Below are 13,141 nucleotides of genomic sequence, written 5' to 3' on the forward strand. Positions count from 1 at the left end.
ATACATATATACAGGTTGAGTATCCCTTATCCAAAATGCTTGGGACCAGAGGTATTTTGGATATCGGATTTTTCCGTATTTTGGAATAATTGCATACCATAATGAGATATCATGGTTATGGGACCTAAATCTAAGCACAGAATGCATTTATGTTACATATACACCTTATACATACAGCCTGAAGGTTATTTTAGCCAATATTTTTTATAACTTTGTGCATTAAACAAAGTGTGTCTACATTCACACAATTCATTTATGTTTCATATACACCTTATATACACAGCCTGAAGGTCATTTAATACAATATTATTAATAACTTTGTGTATTAAACAAAGTTTGTGTACATTAAGCCATCAAAAAACAAAGGTTTCACGATCTCACTCTCACTCAAAAAAGTCCGTATTTCGGAATATTCCGTATTTCGGAATATTTGGATATGGGATACTCAACCTGTATATATATTGTAACTACTGCTAATGGAAACATATTTGTTTCTCTAAGAATGTAGGTTAGTGGTTGTCGGTACTAAATTTTCTGTTTCTAGGTCATCTATGAGGACTGTTGTATGGTGACCCTTGATGCCCCTTACATAGCTGGATATCTAGCCTTTCGAGAGGTACCAGCCTTGGCAAATGCAGTAAAACGGTTGCTGGAGAAGAACCCCAATTTAATGCCTCAGGTGAGTTGTACCTATGTTACTGATCACTTTATAACAGTCATGGGGAAATACTTCTTTCTACCTTATGCACATTTTTTAAAGCAGCCTGTATAAATGGCATAGGCTATGGAAGAGTCGGAGGCTGAAAATGAATGGTTACCAACCACCCACATTTTACAGGAAGATTCTGCAGAATAGTCTTGTAGTACCACAGACATTTTATTTAGCCACTTGACAGACAATTTTTTCTCAAAAAAACAATCAGAATTTGATTTTTATTTTTTTTAACATTTAATAAAGTCTAAAATTTATTTTTCAAAATATGTTTAAACATTTTATAAAAAAAAATACATACATAAAATTTTGCCATATACTTGGCAGATTTATCTTGCTCTCCTTCGCAGAACTCTTAAGAGTTACTCCCTCCCGAACTCCTATTTCTATCAACACCTCCAAATCCGAAACTTTGTTACTACATCCCTTCGGGAATCTGTCCCCCCTCATAATGTCGGCGATGGAATCCCTTTGTATCTATCACCTCATGGACAGTGGCAATATTTCTCTTTTGTACCATACTATTCCGTCCCAGGACATTTTTCCGCGCGAGGCTCCTTAACTATTGTGGGAAGCAAATTTGGTGACGTCGTTGGAGCAGGAAACTGGCAAACTATACTATACTTTTTATTTTACATTTTTTCACCCCTTGCACTCGCTCGTGATTCTAGCTTTTAGCTCTCTCTTTCCCTCCATTTTCTCCCCTTCCCCATTCCCCCTAATCTCCCTCCCACTTCACTCGTTCTGCAGTCTCCTAAAACTCGGCTTCTTTGCGTCCCATCGCCCACACTTACACCATTGCTGAAGACTTTTATAGTTTTTCTCCCGTACTCCACTGGTTGGACTGCACCTTGCCAGCCCATAACGGGCTGCTCTCATCCCTACCTATTTCCATAAAGTAGGTTTTTATCTATTACATGGTTTGCCACACGCTACCCTTGAATACTTTCTGTACTTGTCATACTGTATCATCATTTACTGTAACATCATTTACTGTTTACTGTTGTTTGACTGGTCTCTGTAAGCGTCTTTCAGTTTGTTACTCCAATAACATAAACTTATGTGATTGGAAACAAAAAAAAAACATACATAGGGGGGTGTTTTGCACACCACTTACCACCCCTGTGTCCATAGGTCCCCATTGTAAAATGCTTCCCTCCTCCAAGTAGAAATAGCCTGCCCAGTGCCAAAATAATCCCCAGCAATATCACCCCCACCCCCTACTGGTAATAGATGCCTGGGCACAGCCCCCACCCTCACCTCCAGTGTCAATGGGCCCCCACATTATCCCTCTCTGGTAGCACTTCCCCCTCGCCTCTTTTCAGAGCATGGGCCACATGAGGGACTGATCAGTCCCCCCTGCTGCAGCTGAGCTCTGCACATGTAGAGATCAGCATACTTGTGGGGGGTGGTGATCCCCTCCTTGCATGTTTACTTCCAGTGCATGAGCCCCAGAATGCCACTCGCAAGGCATTCTGGAGCATGATTTTGTGAGCGAGGACGGCTCGGTGGTCAGCGGGAGGAATTCCATTCTGTGCTTGTGCAAAATGGATTTCCTGCGTAAAGAGGGAGGACACAGCCGGGCAGCACGGTCATATGTGATATGAACTGGTCAGATAACGCAATCCAGGCTGTGGTCGCATCACATTCGGTAGTGCCAGTTATGTGGTTAAGGGACACTGAACAGGGACATTGTGGCCAAATACATTTATTTAACTCTCGTTGTGGAACAATAACACCCTTGCCTATTTATAAGCAAAGGTAAAAAATAAGATTTTAAACCTACCAGTAAATCTTTTTCTCGTAGTCCGTAGAGGATGATGGGGACTCCGTAAGGACCATGGGGATAGACGGGCTCCGCAGGAGACATGAGCACTTTAAGAAAGTCTTTAGACCTGGGTGTGCACTGGCTCCTCCCTCTATGCCCCTCCTCCAGACCTCAGTTAGAGAAACTGTGCCCAGAGGAGACGGACAGTACGAGGAAAGGATTTTGTTAATCTAAGGGCAAGATTTATACCAGCCACACCAATCACACCGTATAACTTGTGATAAACTACCCAGTTAACAGTATGAAACAACATAGCATCAGTTCAGGACCGATGCAACTATAACATAACCCTTATTGAAGCAATAACTATATACAAGTATTGCAGAAGTAGTCCGCACTTGGGACGGGCGCCCAGCATCCTCTACGGACTACGAGAAAAAGATTTACCGGTAGGTTTAAAATCTTATTTTCTCTTACGTCCTAGAGGATGCTGGGGACTCCGTAAGGACCATGGGGATTATACCAAAGCTCCCAAACGGGCGGGAGAGTGCGGATGACTCTGCAGCACCGATTGAGCAAACATGAGGTCCTCCTCAGCCAGGGTATCAAACTTATAGAATTTTGCAAAGGTGTTTGAACCCGACCAAGTAGCAGCTCGGCACAACTGTAATGCCGAGACCCCTCGGGCAGCCGCCCAAAAAGAGCCCACCTTCCTAGTGGAATGGGTCCTAACCGATTTAGGCAACGGCAATCCAGCCGTAGAATGAGCCTGCTGAATGGTGTTACAAATCCAGCGGGCAATAGTCTGCTTTGAAGCAGGAGCGCCAAGCTTGTTGGCAGCATACAGGTCAAACAGTGATTCTGTTTTTCTGACTCTAGCCGTTCTGGCTACGTAAATTTTCAAAGCCCTGACCACATCCAGGGACTTGGAGTCCTCCAAGTCATGCGTAGCCACAGGCACCACAATAGGCTGGTTTATATGAAAGGATGATACCACCTTAGGCAGGAATTGAGGACGTGTCTGCAGCTCCGCTCTATCGACATGGAAAACCAGATAGGGGCTTTTATGAGACAAAGCCGCCATTTCCGACACTTGCCTAGCCGAAGCCAAGGCTAATAACATGACCACCTTCCAAGTGAGATATTTTAACTCTACCGTTTTAGGTGGTTCAAACCAGTGTGACTTAAGGAAACTTAACACCACGTTAAGGTCCCAGGGCTCCACCAGAGGTACAAAAGGAGGCTAAAAATGCAGCACTCCCTTCACAAAAGTCTGAACTTCTGGGAGAGAAGCCAATTCTTTTTGAAAGAAAATGGATAGGGCCGAAATCTTAACCTTAAAGGAGCCTAAGTTTTAGGCCCAAACTCACTCCAGTTTGTAGGAAGTAAAGGAAACGGCCCAGATTGAATTCTTCCGTAGGAGCATTCCTGGCCTCACACCAAGAAACATATTTTCGGCATATACGGTGATAATGTTTAGATGTCACGTCCTTCCTAGCCTTTATCAGCGTAGGAATGACCTCATCCGGAATGCCTTTTTCCGCTAGGATCCGGCGTTCAACCGCCATGCCGTCAAACGCAGCCGCGGTAAGTCTTGGAACAGACATGGGCCCTGTTGCAACAAGTCCTGCCTTAGAGTAAGAGGCCACGTATCTTCTGTAAGCATTTTCTGCAGATCCGGATACCAGATCCTTCGTGGCCAATCTGGAACAATGAGGATTGTTCTCACTCCTCCTTTTTCTTATTATTCTCAACCCTTGTGTATGAGAGGAAGAGGAGGAAATGCATAGACTGACTGGAACACCCACGGTGTCACTAGGGCGTCTACCGCTACTGCCTGAGGGTCTCTTGACCAGGTGCAATAACTCTGCCGCTCTTTGTTGAGGCGGGACGCCATCATGTCTATCTGTGGCAGTCCCCACCGAACTGCAATCTGTGCGAAGACTTCCTGATGAAGTCTCCACTCTCCAGGACGAATGTCTGGTGAGGAAGTCTGCTTCCCAGTTGTTCACTTCTGGAATGAACACTGTTGACAGTGCTCTTACATGATTCTCCGCCCAGCGAAGAATTCTGGTGGCTTCCGCCATCGCCACTCTGCTCCTTGTGCCGCCTTGGCGGTTTACATGAGCTACTGCGGTGACGTTGACTGACTGGATCAGAACTGGTTGGTCGCGAAGAAAGGTCTCCGCTTGACGTAGGGTGTTGTATATGGCCCTTAGTTCCAATATGTTGATGTGAAGACAAGTCTCTTGACTTGACCAAAATACCTTGGAAATTTCTTCCCTGTGTGACTGCTCCCCAGCCTCGGAGGCTCGCGTCCGTGGGCACCAGGATCCAGTCCTGAATGCCGAATCTGCGGCCCTCTAGAAGGTGAGCACTCTGCAGCCACCACAGGAGAGATACCCTGGCCCTGGGGGATAGGGTGATCAACTGATGAATCTGTAGATGTGACCCGGACCACTTGTCCAGTAGGTCCCATTTGAAGTCCTCGCATGGAACCTGCCTAAGGGAATGTTTTTCCCAGGACTCGAGTGCAGTGATGCACTGACGCCTGTCTTGGTTTCAATAGGTCTCTGACTAGAGTCATGAGTTCCTGGGCCTTCTCTATCTGAAGGTAAACCCATTTCTGGTCTGTATCCAGAATCATACCCAAGAAGGGCAGACGAGTTATAGGAACCAACTGTGACCTCGGGAAATTGAGAATCCAGCCGTGTTGCTGTGACACCTTCAGCGAAAGTGACACGCTGTTGAACAACTGCTCTTTTGATCTCGCCCTTATTAGGAGATCGTCCAAGTATGGGATAACTGTGACTCATTGCTTGCTTATGAGCACCATTATTTCCGCCAATTACCCTGAAATTGGTAATGACAATCCTGTACCGCAATTGTCAGGTACGCCTGATGGGGTGGATAAATGGGAACATGAAGGTATGCAGCCTTTATGTCTAGATACACCATCAAATCCCCCCCCCTTCCAGGCTGGCGATGATCGCTCTGGGCGATTCCACTTTAAATTTGAACCTTATCCCGTATAGGTTCAGAGATTTTAATTTTAAAATAGGTCTGACCGAACCGTACGGTTTCGGAACTACAGCCAAGGTTGAGTCATATCGCCTTCCTTGTTGCAGGAGGGGAACCTTGAGCACCACCTGTTGGAGATACAATGTGTGAATTGTATTTAATATTATCTCCCTTTCTGTGGGAGAAGCCGGTAGGTCCGATAAGGAAAAACCGGCGAGGAGGCACCTTTCGAATTCCAGCTTGTAACCCTGAGAAAGAATTTTTATTGCCCCGGGATCCACCTGTGAGTGAACTCAGATGTGGCTGAAGAGTCGAAGACGTGCTCCCACTGGGACGGACTCCCTTAGCGGAGCTCCAGCGTCATGCGGTGGATGTAGTAGAGGCCGGGGAGGACTTCTGTTCCTGGGAACTAGCTGTGCCCTTACCTCTGGTAAGAAAGGACGCCCCTCGTACTTTCTTGTTATTCTGCGACCGAAAGGACTGCATTTGATAATGTCGTGCTTTCTTAGGCTGTGAGGGAATATAAGGCAAAAGATCAGAATTACCAGCTATAGCTGTGGAGACCAGGTCCGAGAGCCCTTCTCCATACAATTCCTCAGCCTTGTAAGGTAAACCTACCATATGTCCATTGCATGTTCCCCAGGACACGTCTAGCAGAAATCGACATAGCGTTGACTCTAGAACCCAGTAGACTAATGTCTCTTTGGGCATGTTTTATTTATATATATATATATATATATATATATATATATATATATATATATATATATATATATATATATATATATATATATATATATATATATATATATATATATATATAGTGTGTGTGTATGTATGTATATATATATATATATATATATATATATATATATATATATATATATATATATATAGTGTACATTCGGCGGCACTCCGGTACAAAGAAGCATACAAGCAGGTTGATAGAAAAAATAGTTGATAGGTTGTTTTCTATCAACCTGCTTGTATGCTTCTTTGTACCGGAGTGCCGCCGAATGTACACTACGTAATACCCGTTGCTATACGGGTTCAGGAGGGCACCGGACCGATATACTCTGAGACTGGGAGTGCTGCCAAAGGAATTGTGTGTGTGTGTGTGTGTGTGTGTGTGTGTGTATATATATATATATATATATATATATATATGTATATGTGTGTGTGTGTGTGTGTGTATATGTATGTATGTATGTGTGTGTATATATATATATATATATATATATATATATATATATATATATATATATATATATAATTTCTCTATCGTCCTAAGTGGATGCTGGGGTTCCTGAAAGGACCATGGGGAATAGCGGCTCCGCAGGAGACAGGGCACAAAAGTAAAGCTTTTACAGGTCAGGTGGTGTGTACTGGCTCCTCCCCCTATGACCCTCCTCCAGACTCCAGTTAGATTTTTGTGCCCGGCCGAGAAGGGTGCAATTCTAGGTGGCTCTCATAAAGAGCTGCTTAGAGAGTTTAGCTTAGGTTTTTTATTTTACAGTGATTCCTGCTGGCAACAGGATCACTGCAACGAGGGACAGAGGGGAGAAGAAGTGAACTCACCTGCGTGCAGGATGGATTGGCTTCTTGGCTACTGGACATGAAGCTCCAGAGGGACGATCACAGGTACAGCCTGGATGGTCACCGGAGCCACGCCGCCGGCCCCCTCACAGATGCTGAAGCAAGAAGAGGTCCAGAATCGGCGGCTGAAGACTCCTGCAGTCTTCTTAAGGTAGCGCACAGCACTGCAGCTGTGCGCCATTTTCCTCTCAGCACACTTCACACGGCAGTCACTGAGGGTGCAGGGCGCTGGGGGGGGGGGCGCCCTGGGAGGCAAATGAAAACCTTTAAAAAGGCTAAAAATACCTCACATATAGCCCCAGAGGCTATATGGAGATATTTACCCCTGCCTAAATGTACTAAATAGCGGGAGACGAGCCCGCCGAAAAAGGGGCGGGGCCTATCTCCTCAGCACACGGCGCCATTTTCTGTCACAGCTCCGCTGGTCAGGAAGGCTCCCAGGTCTCTCCCCTGCACTGCACTACAGAAACAGGGTATAACAGAGAGGGGGGGCAAAATAAATGGCAATATATTAATATAAAAGCAGCTATAAGGGAGCACTTAATCATAAGGCTATCCCTGTCATATATAGCGCTTTTTGGTGTGTGCTGGCAGACTCTCCCTCTGTCTCCCCAAAGGGCTAGTGGGTCCTGTCTTCGTATAGAGCATTCCCTGTGTGTCTGCTGTGTGTCGGTACGTGTGTGTCGACATGTATGAGGACGTTATTGGTGTGGAGGCGGAGCAATTGCCAAATATGAGGATGTCACCTCCTAGGGGGTCGACACCAGAATGGATGCCTTTATTTGTGGAATTACGGGATAGCGTCAACTCGCTTAAGCAGTCGTTTGCCGACATGAGGCGGCCGGACACTCAATTAGTGCCTGTCCAGGCGCCTCAAACACCGTCAGGGGCTGTAAAACGCCCCTTGCCTCAGTCGGTCGACACAGACCCAGACACAGGCACTGATTCCGGTGGTGAAGGTGACGAATCAACCGTATTTTCCAGTAGGGCCACACGTTATATGATTTTGGCAATAAAGGAGATGTTACATTTAGCTGATACTACAGGTACCACTAAACAGGGTATTATGTGGGGTGTGAAAAAACTACCAGTAGTTTTTACCGAATCAGAAGAATTAAATGACGTGTGTGATGAAGCGTGGGGTGCCCCGATAAAAAACTGCTAATTTCAAAGAAGTTATTGGCTTTATACCCTTTCCCGCCAGAGGTTAGGGAGCGCTGGGAAACACCTCCTAGGGTGGACAAAGCGCTAACACGCTTATCAAAACAAGTGGCGTTACCCTCTCCTGAGACGGCCGCACTTAAAGATCCATCAGATAGGAGGATGGAAAATATCCAAAAAGGTATATACACACATGCAGGTGTTATACTACGACCAGCTATTGCGACTGCCTGGATGTGCAGTGCTGGGGTAGTTTGGTCAGAGTCCCTGATCGAAAATATTGATACCCTGGACAGGGACAATATTTTACTGTCGTTAGAACAAATAAAGGATGCATTTCTTTATATGCGTGATGCACAGAGAGATATCTGCACACTGGCATCACGGGTAAGTGCTATGTCCATTTCGGCCAGAAGAGCTTTATGGACACGACAGTGGACAGGCGATGCGTAGAGGAGTTATTTGGGGTCGGTCTATCGGATTTGGTGGCCACGGCTACGGCCGGGAAATCCACCTTTCTACCTCAAGTCACTCCCCAACAGAAAAAGGCACCGACCTTTCAACCGCAGCCCTTTCGTTCTTTTAAAAATAAGAGAGCAAAGGGCTATTCATATCTGCCACGAGGCAGAGGACGAGGGAAGAGACAGCAACAGGCAGCTCCTTCCCAGGAACAGAAGCCCTCCCCGGCTTCTACAAAAGCCTCAGCATGACGCTGGGGCTTCGCAAGCGGACTCGGGGGCGGTAGGCGGTCGTCTCAAGAATTACAGCGCGCAGTGGGCTCACTCGCAGGTAAATCCCTGGATCCTGCAGATAATATCTCAGGGGTACAGGTTGAAATTAGAGACAGAGCCACCTCGCCGTTTCCTGAAGTCTGCTTTACCAACGTCCCCCTCAGAAAGGGAGACGGTTTTGGAAGCCATTCACAAGCTGTATTCTCAGCAGGTGATAGTCAAGGTACCTCTTCTACAACAAGGGAAGGGGTATTATTCCACTCTTTTTGTGGTACCGAAGCCGGATGGCTCGGTAAGGCCTATTCTAAATCTGAAGTCCTTGAACCTGTACATAAAGAAGTTCAAGTTCAAGATGGAGTCACTCAGAGCAGTGATAGCGAACCTGGAAGAAGGGGACTTTATGGTATCCTTGGACATCAAGGATGCGTATCTCCACGTTCCAATTACCCCTCACACCAGGGGTACCTCAGGTTCGTTGTACAAAACTGTCACTATCAGTTTCAGACGCTGCCGTTTGGTTTGTCCACGGCACCTCGGGTCTTTACAAAGGTAATGGCCGAGATAATATTTCTTCTTCGAAGAAAAGGCGTATTAATTATCCCATACTTGGACGATCTCCTAATAAGGGCAAGGTCCAGAGAACAGCTAGAGATGGGTTTAGCACTATCTCAAGAGGTGCTAAAGCAGCACGGATGGATTCTGAATATTCCAAAATCCCAATTAATGCCGACAACTCGTCTGCTGTTCCTGGGGATGATTCTGGACACAGTTCAGAAAAAGGTTTTTCTTCCCGAAGAAAAAGCCAAGGAGTTATCTGACCTGGTCAGGAACCTCCTAAAACCAGGAAAGGTGTCTGTACATCAATGCACAAGAGTCCTGGGAAAAAATGGTAGCTTCTTACGAAGCAATCCCTTTCGGCAGATTCCATGCAAAGGGATCTGTTGGACAAATGGTCAGGGTCGCATCTTCAGATGCACCTGCGGATAACCCTGTCGCCGAGGACAGGGGTATCCCTTCTGTGGTGGTTGCAGGAGGCTCATCTATTGGAGGGCCGCAGATTCTGCATGCAGGATTGGATCCTGGTGACCACGGATGCCAGCCTGAGAGGCTGGGGAGCAGTCACACAGGGAAGAAATTTCCAGGGAGTGTGGTCGAGCCTGAAAAAGTCTCTTCACATAAGCATTCTGGAACTAAGAGCAATCTACAATGCTCTAAGCCAGGCGGAACCTCTGCTTCAAGGAAGACCGGTGTTGATCCAGTCGGACAACATCACGGCAGTCGCCCATGTAAACAGACAGGGCGGCACAAGAAGCAGGAGGGCAATGGCAGAAGCTGCAAGGATCCTTCGCTGGGCGGAGAATCACGTGATAGCACTGTCAGCAGTATTCATCCCGGGCGTGGACAACTGGGAAGCAGACTTCCTCAGCAGACACGACCTTCACCCGGGAGAGTGGGGACTTCATCCAGAAGTTTTCCACATGCTATTAAACCGTTGGGTAAAACCAATGGTGGACATGATGGCGTCTCGCCTCAACAAAACACTGGACAGGTATTGCGCCAGGTCAAGAGATCCGCAGGCAATAGCTGTGGACGCGCTGGTAACACCTTGGGTGTACCAGTCGGTATATGTGTTTCCTCCTCTGCCTCTCATACCAAAGGTATTGAGGATTATACGGCAAAGAGGAGTAAGACTAGTGGCTCCGGATTGGCCAAGAAGGACTTGGTACCCGGAACTTCAAGAGATGGTCACGGACGATCCGTGGCCTCTACTTCTGAGAAGGGACCTGCTTCAGCAGGGTCCTTGTCTTTTTCAAGACTTACCGCGGCTGCGTTTGACGGCATGGCGTTTGAATGCCAGATCCTAAAAGGAAAAGGCATTCCAGAAGAAGTCATTCCTACCTTGATAAAGGCAAGGAAGGAAGTCACCGCGAAGCATTATCGCCGTATTTGGCGAAAATATGTTGCGTGGTGCGAGCAGCGGAGTGCTCCGATGGAGGAATTTCAACTGGGTCGTTTTCCTACATTTCCTGCAATCAGGATTGTCTATGGGTCTCAAATTGGGATCTATTAAGGTTCAAATTTCGGCCCTATCAATATTCTTCCAAAAAGAATTGGCCTCAGGCCCTGAGGTCCAGATTTTTATCAAAGGAGTACTGCATATACAGCCTCCTGTGGTGCCTAAGGTGGCACCGTGGGATCTAAATGTAGTTTTAGATTTCCTCAAATCCAATTGGTTTGAACCACTAAAGAATGTGGATTTGAAATATCTCACATGGAAAGTGACTATGTTACTGGCCCTGGCTTCGGCCGGGAGAGTATCTGAACTGGCGGCTTTGTTTTATAAAAGCCCTTATTTAATTTTCCATTCGACATAGGGCAGAGCTGCGGACGCGTCCGCATTTTCTCCCTAAGGTGGTATCAGCGTTTCACCTGAACCAGCCTATTGTAGTGCCTGCGGCTACAGACGACTTGAAGGACTCCAAGTTGTTGGACGTTGTCAGAGCCTTAAAAATATACATTTAAAGGACGGCTGGAGTCAGAAAATCTGACTCGCTGTTTATACTGTATGCACCCAACAAGTTGGGTGCACCTGCTTCTAAGCAGTCGATTGCTCGTTGGATTTGTAACAAAATTCAACTTGTACATTCTGTGGCAGGCCTGCCACAGCCTAAATCTGTTAAGGCCCATTCCGCAAGGAAGGTGGGCTCATCTTGGGCGGCTGCCCGAGGGGTCTCGGCATTACAACTCTGCCGAGCAGCTACGTGGTCAGGGGAGAACACGTTTGTAAATTTTTACAAATTTGATACCCTGGCAAAGGAGGACCTGGAGTTCTCTCATTCGGTGCTGCAGAGTCATCCGCACTCTCCCGCCCGTTTGGGAGCTTTGGTATAATCCCCATGGTCCTTTCAGGAACCCCAGCATCCACTTAGGACGATAGAGGAAATAAGAATTTACTTACCGATAATTCTATTTCTCGGAGTCCGTAGTGGATGCTGGGCGCCCATCCCAAGTGCGGATTATCTGCAATACTTGTACATAGTTATTGTTAACTAATTCGGGTTATTGTTTAGGAAGCCATCTTTCAGAGGCTCCTCTGTTATCATACTGTTAACTGGGTTTAGATCACAAGTTGTACGGTGTGATTGGTGTGGCTGGTATGAGTCTTACCCGGGATTCAAAATCCTCCCTTATTGTGTACGCTCGTCCGGGCACAGTACCTAACTGGAGTCTGGAGGAGGGTCATAGGGGGAGGAGCCAGTACACACCACCTGACCTGTAAAAGCTTTACTTTTGTGCCCTGTCTCCTGCGGAGCCGCTATTCCCCATGGTCCTTTCAGGAACCCCAGCATCCACTACGGACTCCGAGAAATAGAATTATCGGTAAGTAAATTCTTATTATATATATATATATATATATATATATATATATATATATATATACACACTAGGGTCAGTAACATGGTATCCTTATCTAGGGTTTCAATCTCCGCTGATAAGGTATCTGTCCGCTGCTACAGCGCTATAAACCCATGCCGACACAATCGCCGGTCTGAGTAGTGTATCAGAATGTGTGTAAATGGACTTCAAAGTACTTTTACTGCATGCTATCTGCAGGATCCCTGAGGATAGCTGTTAAGTTAGCGCTATCTTTTGGGTAAACGTGACAAAGCTTTGTCCACCCTAGGGGAAGATTCCCATCGTATCCTGGCCCTAGTAGGGGAAGGATACTCCCTGAGAACTATTTGTGGGACTCTGCAGTCTCTCTTGTCTGGAGATTCCCGCTCTTTTTCTTCATGAGAGGAGGGAAATTTACCTCAGCTTTCTTCCCCTTAAACATCTGTACCCTCGTGTCAGGAACAGATGAGTCATCAGTGATATGCAAAACATCTTTTATTACAATAATCATATATTGAATACTTTGCTGCCAGTTTTGGCTGTACTTTGCATTATCGTAGTCGACACTGGAGTCAGACTCTGTGTCGATATCAGTGTCTATTATTTTGGATAGTGAGCGTTTTGAGACTCTGAAGGTCTCTGCAACACAGGGACAGACGTGTAGATTCACTGTCTGTTCTCAAATCTTTTGTGCAATAAATTTACCTTAGCACTTAATTTCACATATCGAATCAGGTGTCGGCGTTGTCGACGGAG

The 13,141-nt window shown here is 46.2% G+C and overlaps 1 protein-coding gene across 1 annotated transcript in view; it reads left to right on the forward strand.

Moving 5' to 3' along the window:
- Positions 1–13,141, forward strand: part of ENDOV (endonuclease V) — a 283,144-nt gene that overhangs the window by 55,845 nt on the left and 214,158 nt on the right. Inside the window, exon 3 of the mRNA XM_063963217.1 lies at positions 545–679. Coding sequence (XP_063819287.1) covers positions 545–679 — 135 coding nt within the window. The remainder of the gene's footprint in view (positions 1–544; positions 680–13,141) is intronic.

The sequence above is a fragment of the Pseudophryne corroboree genome, chromosome 3, assembly GCF_028390025.1.
Source record: "Pseudophryne corroboree isolate aPseCor3 chromosome 3, aPseCor3.hap2, whole genome shotgun sequence".
Classification (NCBI taxonomy): domain Eukaryota; kingdom Metazoa; phylum Chordata; class Amphibia; order Anura; family Myobatrachidae; genus Pseudophryne; species Pseudophryne corroboree.